This window comes from Ixodes scapularis, unplaced genomic scaffold (genome assembly GCF_016920785.2).
Source record: "Ixodes scapularis isolate PalLabHiFi unplaced genomic scaffold, ASM1692078v2 PGA_scaffold0__279_contigs__length_252992795, whole genome shotgun sequence".
Taxonomy (NCBI): domain Eukaryota; kingdom Metazoa; phylum Arthropoda; class Arachnida; order Ixodida; family Ixodidae; genus Ixodes; species Ixodes scapularis.
Window position 1 is genome coordinate 210,336,321 of NW_024609835.1, and position 16,607 is coordinate 210,352,927.

Consider the following 16,607-nt stretch of genomic DNA (forward strand, 5'->3'; position numbering starts at 1 on the left):
GTCGTCAACCCCTTATTTTGTTTTTCGAGCTGGATACCCACAGGATGAATATTCCGAAACATCACCCGCCCCCCTCTGCTTCCCATTGAACATCATGCAGCAAAAATCCCATCAACCGCACAATCTGTGGTATCTGTATGAGTCACATTTTGAGTTTGTAGCGAGTTCCTGCGTGTTTATCGCACCACGAAGCAAGAGTCTGCAGCGTCTGCTACCTGCAGTATCGGTTGCTGTGTCACATGGCTCGTAACTAGGCTGTATACTTTTCGGTTTTCACTGAAAAATACCGATAAACATCCACCAGTGTCGAAAAGAAAAAGCGGTTAAAACCAGAAAACACCGGTTTTTTGGATATTTTCGCACAAGCGGCAGTTTTTTTCATAGAAAAAGTCTTGTGTAATTGTTCCTCAAACTCATTCAAATTTTTTCTTTACGGTAGTCGTTTAGGTTTTCTAAGGTCCCTTAGTAATCGATTGATTGATTGATTAGGGCTTTATGGCGCAAAAGCATCTTAGGCTATGATGCGCCAGATACAGACTATTGCAGAGGTTTCAGAGGAGAAAGAGCTTTAGTAGCTGTGGTGGATTAAAACTATGTATATGACTTGTAAATAGTGATGGAGATGAAGTTGAATATAAAATTATAGCCGGTGTAAAAGATCGATAGCTCTCAAAAAGTTAAAAACACAACTGTGTGGTACAAGTGGGTCGTTGCCAAGTAGAATACTAAGGTGTAAAGGCGTATGCTCGTTATATAATTGAGAAAAATGTTTTCGACGTTCTTGGTCATACGCTGGGCATTCAAGTAAAATGTGTAAAACTGTTAGAGGACTAAAACAGTTCTCACACTCTGGGGCCTCTTCCCCGCGCAGGAGGTGGCCATGAGTAAGGTGTGTATGACCTATCCTCAGTCGACACAAGACAACCTCATAGAAACGTTCACGGTGTCGAGCACTCTCCCACTCACTGATCAATGGTTTTACAGAATGGAGCTTGTTATTAACTTCTTCATCCCATTCTTGTTGCCACTTCCTTCTAATACAATGCTTTAAAAGTGTGCTATAGTCTTTGTATGGAATGTCATGCAGGTCCACTTCTTGCTCACCAGCAGAACTTGCAGCAAGGTCCGCTTCTTCATTTCCGGGTATACCAACATGGCTAGGAACCCAACATAAAATTATTTTAATATTCCTTTTTGAAGCATCAACAATTTTATTCTGTAACTCCATGATTATTGGGTTTTTCGAAGTCTTTAATGATAAGAGTGAGCGCAGAGAACTCAGTGAATCAGTGTACACGACTGACTGCTTGCTCTTTGTTTTTACAATATGATCAACTGCAAGACGGAGACCGCATAACTCTGCTCTTAAAATAGTGGCTGTACACGCAATCCGTTTTACACAGCGAACAGAGGGGCCGACCATAGCACATCCAACGAACGATTCTGTCTTAGTACCATCCGTGTAGTATGAGTTGTGTCCAGAATATCTACTCTGAAGCTCAAAAAATTTCTGTTTTATGTATTCTGATGGAGTTTCTTCCTTTTTAATTTTTGTTAGTGAAAGGTAACAGGAAATGAGGCAGTGGTCCCACGGAGCTACAGTTTGTGGAACAGGAGTGACGGGCATTGTACTACTCAGACCAATTGAATCTGCTTTGGATGCATTTCTCATACTAAAAGGTGGTATTACAGTGGGCTTGTTGTCAAAAGTATGTTTATATCTCATTTCTTCAACAGCTTCTCGGGAAGGGTGCAAGGGAACCGAACGAATTCTAAGCGAATACATAAACCCTAAAGCAAACCTTCGCTTCTCCAGAGACCATTCATTTGACTCTGCGTAAAGGCTGGGGATAGGCGACGTGCGAAATGCACCTGTAGACAGCCGCAGTCCCTGGTGATGAATAGGGTCAAGCATTCGTAGGGCTGAAGGCCTTGCCGATCCATACACACTACAACCATAATCAAGGCGCGAGCGAATCACCGATCTGTAAATTCGGAGGAGGCAGAGGCGATCAGAGCCCCAGGAGGTGTGGGAAAGCACCTTAAGGATCCCTAGTGCTTTTTGGCATTTTACTTTGAGATATCTGATATGCGAAAGAAAAGTCAATTTATTGTCAAAAATAAGCCCTAGGAATTTATGTTTAGGTTTCGTTGGAATTGAAGCGGATCGCATGGTCAACGAGGGCTTCACTGAAGTTCCCCGTAGGCGAGAAAAACAAACAGACACTGTTTTTTCAGGTGAAAAGCTGAAGCCGTTCTGGTCTGCCCACTTGAGCAAATTGTTAATTGCTAGTTGAACCCTACGTTCGCACAAAGCAAGGTTGCAGGATGAGACGGATATCTGAAGGTCGTCAACATAGAGTGAATACTGTACAGATGGTGGAATGGCCCGAGCTATTGAGTTCAATTTAACTATAAAAAGGGTCACACTCAAAACGCCTCCCTGAGGAACGCCATTTTCCTGGCAGAACTCTCTAGAGTAAGTAGTGCCCAATTTAACACGAAAGGTTCGCATCCCCAGATAGCTCTTGATGAATGCTAGCATTCTACCACGAATGCCAAAACAATACAGGTCTTGCAGGATGCCATGACGCCATGCCGTGTCGTACGCCTTTTCCAAGTCGAAGAAAACAGACAGGCAGTGCTGCTTATTTACAAAAGCCTCACGAATAGTAGTCTCCAGACGAACTAAATGATCCATTGTAGACCGTGACAAACGAAACCCACACTGGTATTTGTCTAGGATATTTTCTTTTTCCAAAAAATACATGAGTCGTTTGTTAAGTATTCTCTCCAGAGTCTTACTAAGACAGCTTGTTAGCGCTATTGGGCGATAACTGGTCGCGCATGATGCATCTTTTCCAGGCTTTAGCAAAGGGGTAACAGTGGCCACTCTCCATGAGGACGGAAATTTGCTCTCGTGCCAAATGCGATTAAACAAATACAGGACTATGTCAAGTGTAGAGGGGTGGAGATGTGTAAGCATGTAATAATGAATTCCATCCGGTCCGGCAGCCGTAGGTTTAACTTCATGCAGCACCCGTTCTAGCTCACTCAGCGTAAGGTGCGAGTTGTAAGCTTCTCGAACACCACCGGATGTTCGAACAGACTGCCGCTCTGCCCGAGTCTTGTGTTTCAGAAAAGCAGCTGAAGAGTGCTCGGAACTAGAAACACGTTGAAAGTGTTCCCCAAGGAGATCTGCCTGCTGTTCAAGGCTCTCGGGGCAAAGTCCATTTGCAGAAAGAAGCGGTACTGAAAAAGCACGGTAGTTCCCATTGACTTTATGAATTTTGTCCCACACTTCTTTGCTGTTAATGCAGTGCTGTTAATTGAGGATGCATATCCTTGGAAACTTTTACGTTTAGACTGGCGGCGTATGTATCTCGCACGGGCCTTCATTTGTTTAAATTTGATTAGGTTAGTTTGCGTTGGGTAACGTCTGAAAATCCCCCAGGCTCTGTTTTGCTTTCTTTTCGATTTTTCACAGTCGGCATTCCACCATGGTTTAGGACGACGGGGTAGGTGAGACGAAGTCATGGGGATAGCTATCAATGCAGCATGAAGAATATGACTACTAAGCAGACTGGTGATTTGATTGACAGACAGATTGTCAAATGATGTGCAAGCGAGCTGAGTGGCCTCACTAAAAGTACCCCAGTTTGCCTCTTCAAACTTCCAACGGGGTGTTTGTGTGGATAGTGTAGCGGGTGGATTGATGCGGTTTAAAATTATGGGAAAATGGTCGCTTCCATATGGGTTGGGATCAACAGCCCATGAAAAAAGGGGGAATAATGTTGGGTCACTTAATGACAGATCAATGGATGTGAACGAACGAGTTGGAGCACTGAAATATGTAGGCTCTAGTTTGTTTAACAGGCATAAAGCAGTAGAAGAAAGAAAACACTCAATCATCGAGCCACGTGTGTCACGTCGTCCACTGCCCCACATAGGGTTATGAGCATCGAAATCTCCTAGGATTAGAGCTGGTTGGGGGAGTTCGTCATAAAGAGATTCTAGCTCTCTGCGAGATAAGGTGTAGCTTGGAGGAATATACACAGAACAAACAGTTATCAGTCGATCAGATAAGATGCGAACTGCCACAGCCTCTAATGTGGTATTAAGTGGTACCTTGACACAAGGGGTAGACCTTGCAACAACTATAGCTACACCGCCAGAGGTGTGGGATGAATGAAGACGGTCCCTACGAAAAACCTGGAAGCGCGTTAGGATGTTAGTATGATTATTGTTCAAATGAGTTTCCTGAAGGCAAAACGCTAGTGGGTGATGAAGATCTAGTAGAGAGTAAACGTCGTCATAGTTCCGGAGTAAGCCTTTGCAGTTCCACTGGAGAACTGTTTCTGCCATCTCACAAACAAGAAAAAATATATATATATATATATCTTAAAAGTATATGTTTCACTAGACCTTAAAATCTATTTTGACGCGGGGAGAATTTTTCTTTTTAGCCGTATCTTTCGGCCTGCCAGTGGTACCACCGGAGGCCGAAAGTAGCGACTCTGAACTTGAGTGGAGTCTGTCCTCGTCGGACTTCGACCCACTCTCATCCATTGGTTCACCGGGGGTTGCCGTAGGCTGATCCTTACGAACCTGCGACACCGACGGCTCACCGAGTTTCCGGGCGCCTTCGGAGGTACGAGGGGGAATTCCCCGACCTCACGGCAGCTGGGTTTTAGCGGGCGCAGGGGGTCCACACTTCTGCGCTTGGGTGGACCCTGGCGGACCAGGATCCTCCCTTCAGTCAGTGAGGGGAGTGGCTTGTACCACTTCAGGTGAGGTTGAGGGGGACTTGGGGAGGACACACAGGTCGTCCGTCGACGTCTGTGTTCCTGCTGACACCGTTGACCGCGCAGGTCCCCTGCGCACGGCCTCGGCGAACGAACCTCGAGATAAAAATGAGTGTCGTTTTCTTGCTTCTGTGTACGAAATATTGTCTTTGATTTTCAGGGAAAGAATTTCCTTCTCTCTTTTCCACACAGGACAGCTGCAAGAGTATGCCGGGTGAGGTCCCTGACAGTTGACACAAATAGTAGTGTTGTTGCCACAGTTATCGGTGGGGTGGTCAGTACTTTCACACTTGGCACAGGTAGCCTTTCCCCTGCAAGAGGCTGTTCCGTGTCCAAAGCGTTGGCAACGGAAGCAACGCCTTGCATTTGGGATGTAGGGCCGAACCCTACAGTTTAAATACCCGGCCTTGACTGTTTGAGGAAGCGTAGTCGAGTCGAAGGTTAATACTAAATGTTTTGTGGGTCGCTCTTCACCATCACGCCGGAGGGTAATACGTCGCACAGAAACGACACCCTGACCTGAAAGTCCCTCAACGATCTCGTCGGTGGGAATTTCGAGAAGGTCATCTTCGGAGATGACGCCCTGCGTGCTGTTGAGTGAACGGTGTGGGGTCACAGATACTTTGTATTCTCTTACTTCGTTGAGAGCCAGAAGTGCCGTACCCTGCTTCGCAGTAGTGACTTCTACAAGGAGGTCGCCAGAGGGAAGTTTTTTCGCTTTGAAGTCCTTTCCTATCACGTTCTCTAGGGTCTTTGCAACTAAAAAAAGGTGAAAGCTTTGAGAGTGGTTGGTTGTCGTTCTCCGAGTGCATTACCAGAAACTTAGGAAAGGTAATAACTGGCATTGTAGGGCTTGCTTTTTTTGATGTTTCTTCGGTCCGACCCCTTTTCAAGGGCCGATCTAGAAAAGATTTTGCTTTGGAACCCATACGAATGGGAAACAAAAATTCAGCACCCATGGTGTGCCACCCACCACCGAGTCCAACAAAGGGAATGGTCAACAGCCCATAACAAATAGGGCTTTGCTGGTACCGTTGAGCCATTAGCACTTGCCCGGGTGCTATACCCAAGCGTGGTTAGAATTTAGGTAATTCATTACCACACAAGGTTGGCCCTTGCCGCCAAAGGAGATGAAAAGGGCGTAAGGAAGGTGGAGTGAAGAAAAGAGAGAGATTTATAAGTAAAAGAAGAGAGGGGATAGTAGGAGAAAAGGCGACTGACTGGATCATCCTGGCCGGGCCTTACCAGGACACCCGTCTACAGGAAGCAGGGGCCAAAGTGGTGTGTTGCCTCGCCCGGGGGGCCCCGAAGGGTCCAAACCTACCCCGGGCTCAGCTCAACCACCAGGATGCCCTTTTCCCTGGACACGGGCTCGCCACGCACAGCCAGGCATGGGTGGGTCTTACCCACTTTTTACTCGGGGTCTGTAATGTAGCCAATGTGGCTGGGGTCCGTGGTGTCGCTACTCACCAAGCACCTAGCACCTAAGGCGCAGGCGCCCCCTGCGGGGCTCGGGGTCCGTGGAGACGCCGCTCTCCAAACACCTGCTTTCACAGGTGCCCCCTGCGGGGCCTTAGTAATCGAGATGTGTTTTTTCTGTCAGTGCTCATTACTTTGACCATGAGTTTATGTCCCCAAAAATTTGTCCTCATTGTGCCCTTTTGTAGATGGCCCCGTTGAAGATTGCCTTCCTCTGGACCCTAGATGAAGGGTTCGAAGCATCTTTCATATTGTGTGGGTCGAAGGGTGTCCGGAAGCTGCATTCGCTAGACTGGCCAGTACTGTCCCAAGCCTCTTCGGACATTTTGGGACTTCCTACGTCTAGTGCAAATGTAGAGCACGCGCTCTCAAAATTTTGCGCAGTCAGCAGGAAGGAGTGGGCGGGAATGATAGGTGCGAGCCTTAGAATGTGTGCCTTAGAGTAAATGAAGTGTAAAGAATATTGTGCGTCAGATGTAGTTGAAAATTTAACCGTTTCTGGTATTGATTGTTTGTTTTTATTCGCGATTTTCTCCGTCGATAAAAGCCGTTTCAAGCGTCTGCACGAGACGATTCATCGAAATGCAGCGGCACTTTGGAAATAAATAAACACCGAAAAACATCCGCCGATTTTTTACATAAATAAACTTTCGAAAGTACATATACAGCCTTCTCATAACGAATGCCCACAAAGTTCATCGCTCACTTGAAACAAAATTTTTTTGTTGCATTTCTAAAAATTGTTTATCCAATACTTTTTTCCATTTATCTGTTCACTATGGCTAGCTGTTTAATCGTAATTTCACGGTACCAAATAACAGAAGGCTGCTACAGTCTTCGAAGGCATGCAAACACGTGATGCCTCCCTACTCCTAAAATAAGTTGTGGGGAATAGGAAGAGGCATCTGAAGTCGAAATGTCCTCTCGTAGATTGCAGCTGGTGACTGACGGCGAGGCGGTGGCAACGACTACGACTTGAGGAAATAATTCAATTGCATTTATTTAGAAATGCCCGCAACCGACCCTTGGGAACTCCTACGCACACCCTTCAAAAGGTTCCTTTCTGTCCCAAAAGGGAGACACTTCTAACAGGGGTGCCTTCGCATTTTCCCAGCGCACCCTCTCCACGCTGTCCCCACTCCCCTGGCGAGGCATTTCTCGGCAACGCCGAAGGGCAGCTAGACAAACAACTCTGCCGAAAAAAAAGGGTGTGCTAATCCGTACAATCACCATTTGAGAAGAGAATATACATTGAAGTTGAAAGGCCAAAATACTTTGACATACATTGCAGCATTCAGAAAGTCGTGCCCACAATTTGCTCTTTGCCAGCCTAAGCTCCGGTAATAGTTGAAATAATTCATAACGCTGGGGAGGGTGGTAAACGGATGGCTTTGACTATTGGCTATTTTTTTAAAAGAGTAAATGGGGTCGTAAGAAAGGTTGCCAACCAAACTACCAAAATAATAAGCATTTTGCCCATAAAATTCCTATTCAAACAGCTTGACTGCACAGAGATAAAGTGACTGGATCGCTAAATAAGTCCAGCTATGATAATGACTGAAGGTTTCTCTTTGATACTATAATAAAAATAGATAGGGTGCAAAAGAAATGGAGAACCTTATTTTTAGAAATAAGGTTGTGGTCAGAGTGCCCATTTAAAAAGGTACTCTGACCAGAACAACTTTTTGAGTACCCACATAAAATGGGTACTCAAAAAATTGTTGCAAAATGAATTGCAGTGTAACACTTCAGTTGGGATAAAGCCTTTCTCCTCCCATTTTTACATCCGGTAGTATAATTTCTGTAAAACAACGGCAAAAATAAGCATACGAGCTTACCTAATTATGTCTATCAATAAAAGTGTGCCCCCCTCCCACCTCCAAGTTTTAAAAACCTATCCAACTCAATACTCTAGTATTATAAAGTGCAAAAACAATCCCCCCCCCCCCCCCCAAATAATAGGAAAACCTACACTTGTGCTTTAAAATTAGCACTTCAGAACCAGAGTAAAGTCAAAGTTTGCTGCTTTTGTTAATGACAGCTAAGCGGAGACTACCTTGACTACCTCATTTATTAAAAACAAAAAAGAAGACACAAAATATTTTTTTTTTTGCATTTTGTAGTAGTTTTTTTTTTTTTGTTTTTAATTTAGAGATCTATTTGAAACCAAGGCCAATAAAGGTAGACCTAAAACAGTTCTGAGCATACTTTTCGAGCCTATCGCATTAATCCAGGTGCTCACCCATGTCGGCCCTTACTCCTAGCACTCAGGTGCAAAGCGGTAAAGTTCAATGCTGCGCTGGTGAGGCACGGTGTGAGGCATGCCATGTGGCACACATGATAATAAAGTGATCTTGTCCGGAGTACAAGACCATGGTTCTGTCTTATCAGAGTAGCCGCCATCCTACTATTTCGCAATGCTTTCTCGCTACTTTTCGCTCCTCACATAGCCAACATCATCCGAAAATTTAGACCATGTCAGCGATCAACTTGCCAGCGGATCAACCAGTCAGCACGGTTGACGAGCAATCTCTAAACGTTTTTTGAGCTGAATTTAAAGCGCAGCCGACGCTATGAGCCAATGGGACCAACCAAACAGCGTCAAAGCGTGAAATCAAAGCATTCGTCCATCTTCCTGCGTGTGATATTTCAACGACTAAAGCAGTCGAGTAAAGAAAATGCACCATGAGACTAATTCAGTTTACATGTTCGTAGTTGTACGTTTTAGAGTCTTCAAATATGCTCTGACCTAAGTAAGATGAAACAAACTATACTGTGAGTAGGTGAGTAGAGACGCCATGAAATGTATATCTGTAACATTTTTCTTCCTCTCTACTTCTCTCAATAATAAAGTCAACCAAGAGTAAAATATTTTTGTTTTGCTCTGCTTAAGCTTATCTCGGTGCAGGTTTGGCACAATTCTTAGCAAAAACGGCATTTTGGCGCAACATGTAGAATTTTGTTCATGGTGCAATTCGGTGGAGCACTTCCATCACTGATGCTGACTGAGAAGTGACTGCTTTTATTACTCAAGGAACCGAAAAAAAACATACATGACCCTCTACCCATGTTGGGATTGCGCCTGCACAACAAATAACTCAGTGCTATCAGTTATACACAGCCAACATATCATCTCCCAATCTATGAATTCAACCTCACTATCTAATGTCAAGAAAGCCTGACTCACGCTAATTGGTCCCTCCATTTTCATTCTGTGTGCCTCGAATATCTCTTGAGCTTGTTGACCCCCGTGTTAACAAAACACGACAGCCTTCTCCACTACCGGCTTACAAATGCAGTCGCACTTTTTCAATATGAATACATACCAAGTCACTAAGTATTCTATTTTGTTAAGCTTATAGAATATTTACAAACAAACTATGTTTCATAAAGTCACCTGCTGATACCTTTAAATGGAACTTCCTGGTTGTCCAAGGAGCTCCTTTTACATTTAAGGCATGGTGGACATCCTAAGATAGACTGTGTTTTTTTCCCTTACGGAAAGACCTTTGCATTGAAGGAAATGTTTGGTGCAAACTAGATTTTCTAAAAACTGGACCCCAAAGGAAGCACTTTGAAATCACAGAGATAGGAACTGTGCCTACCCGGTGCAGAAGAGTTTCCAGCTTCTTTGTGATGGCAATCCACACTTTGGAATCCGTGAAGGCCAGCTTGTAGGACTGCAAGTGGGATATGATCTCTAGGTAGTTGTTCCTCGAGAACTTCTCGATGGGAACCTCCTCCTTATAGAGCAGGATGGCCGGGTTGGTCAGGTCTACCAGCAGCCTGAGAAAGAGAAAGCAACAGAGTTTCGGCAAGCCTGTTGTGCTGCCAGCGTCAACGAGAACCCCCTTCAAAACAAAGATGCACGAAGAATTTGCCAACGCCCCCGCTGCTACCAATAATAAGCTGGGGCAGAGGGATCGACGAAGGCCCAGCAAACTCGGTCGATAATGCAAGAGTGGCTTGGCCTGCTGTCACAGAATTTGACTATTTTTCTCTATTTTGGAGCTTTCGCGAGGAAGCGCATTCAGTCGTTGGTTGGCCCTTGCCCCACGGGTTTGAGCAGGAGCCATCGGCTTGTGCTGTTTGGCGGCCCCCGATAATTGGGAACCGCGGGAGAGGTCCCCTCTCGAGGAGGGTGCGGCATCATGTTCTGTCCCCAGCTCGGGCGCTTTCTTCCTTTTTTTGTTGTTGTTGTTTCGACAAGAAAAGAAATGGGAAAGTGAGGACCTCGGCTTGGTTTCGAGCCAAGTCGAGGCAGTGTTTGCCGAGACTGGACCGGTGGGTGGACACGATGCGAAAGTTGAGAGCGACAGCGGGTGCGGTGGAAGGCGGAACGCGGGAAGACCTCCGAGCGGCTCTGCAGGCCCCCAACTGTGTGTGTGCTCGTGGATGAGCGTGGTGCCAAGGAGCATTGCACGGAGCATCCAAGCACACACAGACTTCCCCGTTTTGACCAGCGCCGCAACCAGCCCTCGTCACCCACACCCCTCCCCGGACACAGGTTCGCTTCACTCACCCTCTTAGAATTGTATAACATTTATAGCTATTATTGTGTTATACCTTTCTTTTTGTTTGTTTGTTTGTGTCTAGTGTCCAGTGTGGACAACACCTTTAACCGTTGGTGTGCCAATTAATTTATTTTTTTTATGTGTGAGCACGCTTGCGCGCTAAAGAAAGCAGTGTTTTTCCTTGAATTTGATTGTGTGTAAAAGCGTCGCGCACGAGAAGGGCAGGAGTTGGTTGGTGTTTGTTACTTTTTGCGTTTGGTGTTGCAGTTTTGAGCGTGAGTCAAGTAAATTGTTAATTATTTAAACGCAACCTCTCCGTCTCGTTCCTCGCCCCTCACAGCGAGTCCGTCCACCAGGGCGTGGACCTATCGTCCGGTCAGCGGTCCTAACAAAATTATAAATTTTGTTTGCATGGGATCATTTGGATCTTTCTTTAATTTTCCAAACCTGTGACACCTGCAGTGAAGAACCCAAACGCACATTTCACACGAGCGACAGGTGACGTCTATATCTTGGCGAATGACGTCTCGTCAAATAAAGGTCCGCCTTAGACAGTTTTAAGTGACAGTCTAGCGAAGAGTGTTTATGCACAGTCCCGTTCTATATTGCCGCCTGTTTGGCAGAGTTGGCAACATGCACAGTTGCCATGCAGAGGAGTGGAGTTCAAACCCCGCTCGGCCCGAATCCCTCTTATTAATCTGTACTCTGCTGGAATGTTCCAGCCCAATATCGGCTGTTGTTGAGCGTTCTAGTTAGGGACATTCCCAAGCATACTGCGTGTATAGAAGCAATGGTAACGCGCTGCTTTTTGACAGACCCCCCTCCGTTGCCGACGCATTATGCTCAATACCTTCCGTATTAGTCCGTGGGCTTGTGCCCACGGACTAAAACAGCCTTAATTAAAAGTTTTTTTATCAGTTCTAAATACGTCTTTTCCTTTTTACCCGCGACAATATGAAGGTGACAGCACGATTGTCGGCCGCTCCGTACCATTATGGAATGGCGGCTGTGGCTGTTTGCGTGCCTCGCCACATTTGGTTCAGAAAGCACAAGCACCACTGCTTTGTGACACTGCCAGTACAGAGCCGTCGGTGACGATGTGTTCACCTCCATATGGATTGCGACTCTACCATAACCGTGATGGCATGAAAAAAAAATAGAGGAACCGCCGGCATGTGGGGTATGTATATGATGTAAGTGCAGAGACCCCACAACCATTTCACTTTTGTTTGGGATTATGTTCAGCCTCCCACAAGAACCGACGCAGTTGAAGCGAAATGACGGTGAGACGGCAAAAACGGTTGTTTCTTGACTGTGGGGCTAAGGGTCAGGAGGAACATGTTGTCGGAAGGCGAAGCGAGCGCTCTCTCGCCCCAATGATACAGGCAGGAGCAGGTTGTCTGTCAAACTACTTCTTCAAAAATTCCCCAACTATTTTGAACACAGTCTATGAGCCTTACACAAAAGGAGAATCTAGAAAGAAATCCTGATTGGTCCAGCGCAGGAGCACTTCTTCGGCGATGACGTCGTCACCTTCGCATACTTCCGCTTCTAAAATACAACCAAACAATACCGAGCACGAAAACGAGCACACATCACATGAATGAATGGCCTAAAGATATCAAAATGGGTCTGACGAACCAATGGCAAATGAATAGGTGCGTGTGTTGTGCTTGCCAGAAGATAGAGTTACATGTGCTATTCACATTTAATCTAGTTAATCAGGGTGGCCTGTGCCACCTAGCGCAGCATGCCTCAATGCATGCCACATCCTCATGCTTCACAGTGCATCACCACGCCTTTCTCGTCTGTCATTTTCCCCGCCTTATCCAACTTTCGGCAGATTTTCTTGACAACTACCTGAAAATTTTAGGTTGCTAGATACCCTGGGACCTTGGGCAGAAATGGTATTAACCAGTCTAGAAGGGTTCCACTGGGGCCTGAAACAGGGTCATTCCCTTCAAGGGACACTAAAAACAATTGTATTTTAAGTGCTCAAATTAGGAATGTACGTCGCAAAATAAATTTTCATAAAGAAACATTTTTTTAGCGCAACATATATTTTACGCCGCGAGACACATTTCGGGTTCGAAGCGGTTCCAAAACAAATTTCACTTATGAGGGCGAAGCATCGACAAAACTTAATTTTGTAATTGCTCCGAATTCAGAATGCATCTCCCGGAATAAATATTGAACTAAAGAAAAACTTCTCGGGGAGGGCTGGGGGGGGGGTGTTCCATTACTTTGTAGCATACGCGTCATACCAGGCACTCAAGAAAAAACTTTTTGGGGGGTTCAGCGAAGTGACTACCAAGTGCAAAACCACAGTTTGCTAAGACGATATGGTCCCAAGGCTGACTGGTGGCAGTGCTCATCAGTATGCGAGAGCAGCCAGTGTATTCTGACGCAAAAAAATTACTGGTCTAAATATTTCGAGCTTGAATTCCGTCTCCACCGAAAGGAGTCGGAGAGTGACTATGTCGCATTCACCAACAATTCTTACCCGAGACAATTTGTTGCCCCTAAAGCTTTACCGTAACGACAGAGTGTCAAATTATCGAGAGACAAAAATAATGTGACTCGAGTGCGCCAGTTTAAATGCCCACGTAACGATCATGGCCATGCTGTCAAAAAAGCATGGCTACCTGCCTCCTTCACGACTATTTCCCCTAGTTGAAGTTTTGAAGCCACAAACACCTTTATTACAAACCCATATTCAAGACGCCAAACAGTAAACGAACCTGATCCTTTCCTTCCCTACCCTGCCTGCACTCATGTGCGAATACCCACCGGGCAATGAAATTTGGTTGGACGAGTGGCGCCATCCTAAGGAGAATTTGAGCAACCCGAGACAGCCCGGGCCGCAATCATCTGACCCGATCTCGAATCTCCGAGCGCCACCCCAAACTGTGACGTAGAGCCCGTGTCCAATCGCTCGGTGACTTGGCCTTACCAAAGTTGCCCTTTCTGGCCACCAGCCGCACTAACTAGCAGCCGATTGAGGCGCCTCCTGTTCACTGCCCTGGGGCTATAGCACTACATCAATGACAGAGTGACAGCCATAGAGAAGAGCGTTAGGCATCCGGCCCCCAGTACGAGCGTCATTTCCTCGATGACACGACAGCATCTCGGCGGCTTCAAGCGAGCACGCGCAGCCAAAGCATGTCAAAAGACAACGAGTGCATGCCAGACGTTGGCCCTCTCAAAAACATTGTCAATGGCTGTAGCAGTAAACGGACTAGGGTGCCAGGTACCTCCTGCCATAATTGAAAAGACCCCGACGCACCAAAAATGTAAGGATTACTTTGCGAAAAAATATATCAAGACATTTTCCAGCTATACTTTGACACAGAGTCGCGTATTCTCTGAGAAAAACAATGTGAAGCCTACACCGGAGAATCGATGCCAAGGAAGGTGGCGGCGGACACTGCAGCAGGGGCCGTTTTAAATCTCACCATTAAAGGGACACTGACACCCCCCCAAATTTTTTTTTAATTTTTTGCGAGGCGATTTATTATTATAATGCAATCAAATGCAAAGGTGCAAGTGAGCTGGACAAGAATGACGAAAAATAATTCCTGGAGAAGGGGAACAAGAGGGACAAACACAAATCTCCAAAAACAGCAAGGTGACTGGTGCACAACTGAAAAAATCCGCCTGGTCCGGGTATTGAACCCGGGACCTCTCCATTACAGGCGGCCGCGCACCAGTCACCTAGCTGTTTTTGAAGATTTGTGTTTGTCCCTCTTGTTCCCCTTCTTCGGGGATTATTTTCGTCAATTTATTACGGTGTCAGAAGACAAAGCAACATTTTGCTACAGTGTCACGTATATTTTTAATAAAGTAAAAAAATGCAACTGCTCAAAACCGAAACTGGACTGGAGAGGAAGAAGAAATATAGAGGAGAAGAAAGATACCGAAAGTCACGTGGCTGTGCACCTTTTTTTTTCTTTCTTATTCAACATATTTGCAGCTTTTTAGGAGCCACAAAAAAAATGAGTATCATATTTTCTGTCCATTTCTAGTATTGGGTGTGTGCCTTCAATGGCCCACGACTTTAATTATCTTTGGTGGTTGCGTCTAAACTTTAGAAAACGGCGCATGACCACGGAGAAGAGAGTGAGCGCAACTCAAAACGGCCGGTTTTTGATTGGCGGTGTCTGGGCAGCAAGAAAACGAATTTCGAGCTGCAAAATGTATTCTGGGTAGTTAGGCTCTCGTATGTCATGTACAAATAAAAACCTTGACAAGCATAAATACCTTGTCAGTGTCCCTTGAAACATGGCATGCTTGCAATGTCATCACTGTAAGCTGGTGACCGTTCCTACAGCAGGTATTCGGTGGACGCCATATTTGAGTGTGCTGTTCGCTGCGCACGCTCAAAACGAGCTCACATTTACAGGTTGCCAAGATCTGCAATCTCGATGGTGTGTAATGCACGTAGCAAAAGAACCGTGAAATCTCGCCGTGAGCGAGTGCTCGGCGGCCATAGACTCGGCCATGGCTACGGCCACCAGTGAATACTTTTACTTGTTCTTGCCGACGAGAAAAAATTTGTGGACGCGAAATGTATGCTGTAGAAGAACGCCCTCAGCGACAAAACCATGGCAGCCAGTGTGATTTCAATGCAAGCCATGCAAGTGTTCGCACTTTCTTTAAAGCAACATATTTTCGGTGTATCGGAGGTCAAAAAAACTATGTTGCATCGGTTCTATTATCTTGATTAGCCCATACTTGCCTCAGACAGCTTCACCACACGTGACAGGAGTTCTCAGTCAAGGTCGAAAAAAACAATTGTAGAATTGTGGAGAACTTTCGAGCGGAGAAAAGCCCAAATTAGAGGTACTAACGGTGTTTCGGCTCCAATGCAGAGCCGGAGCATCTTTGCAAAACGCGCCTCACCTGAGCACGATGTCGAAGAGCGTGGAGTCGTCCGAGTAGAACTTCAACAGCGGGAGCAGGTCCGTCTTGAGGACCTGGATACGGCCGAGGATCCGCCGTATCTCGTGAGATTCGTCGTCGCGCCTCAGGTACCTCAGTAGGTCCTTGAGGCTTTCTGCAAGTTGCCCGCAGCGTCGTGACTTGTAACCAAAGCGCTCGGGCGAGTTATCCTACCTTAACGGCATTTGGGAACTTACCGATACATTCCGGCTCTTTGAAGTATTTCCCTTCGTCCCAACCGCCGAGTGTACTGCAAGCCGCCTGGATGTCCGAGTGGATCAATGACGACACCGAGTTGCTCATGCTGAATTGCGAGGGACCGTCGATGCTCACGAAGTTGCCGCGTGAACCGTCGAGCGAGTTGCAACGTGACGGACAAACTTGGCGGGAAACAGCTGAAAACCCGGAAACGCCGAACGCCAGGCGCCGGAAGTGTCGAAATGCGGCACGTTCCTATGCGGTTCCTGAGGCTACGGACGCTACGGACGTGTCGAATCAGGGGCCGTGTTCCAAAATTTAGTCGATTTTACTCCTGGGTAACAGTTTGGTACCTTGGCGTTCCAAAACTTACCCGCGTTCAGCGCCTTTCAGTTTGTGTTGTCACGTGACACGACCCGCCGGAGTAACTGATGGTCCATTTGGGTAGGATTTGGAACACAGCCAGGGGGGTAAAGGTGGGTGAGGAGGAGTGGCAAATCCCGTGCGCCGACATCCTGGGTCCCGAGTGAACGAACGCAAAAGAGAGCGACAGAACACGAGAGAAAGAAAGCAACTTTGCCATGGTAACGCGAAGAGTGAAAACTCTCAGCAATATAAACAGTAATAATTTAACGTTGTAAACTAAATTATGAGCTATTCTAACGCTTAT

General features: G+C 46.2%; 1 protein-coding gene across 1 annotated transcript in view; it reads right to left on the bottom strand.

The window, feature by feature from the left end:
* Positions 1-16,158, bottom strand: part of LOC8038579 (protein timeless homolog) — a 622,009-nt gene extending 605,851 nt beyond the window's left edge. Inside the window, exons 1-3 of the mRNA XM_040213064.2 lie at positions 15,937-16,158; positions 15,701-15,854; positions 9,890-10,070 (exon numbers count right to left, since the gene is read on the bottom strand). Coding sequence (XP_040068998.1) covers positions 9,890-10,070; positions 15,701-15,854; positions 15,937-16,042 — 441 coding nt within the window. The 5' untranslated portion in view covers positions 16,043-16,158. The remainder of the gene's footprint in view (positions 1-9,889; positions 10,071-15,700; positions 15,855-15,936) is intronic.
* Positions 16,159-16,607: the final 449 nt, after the last annotated feature.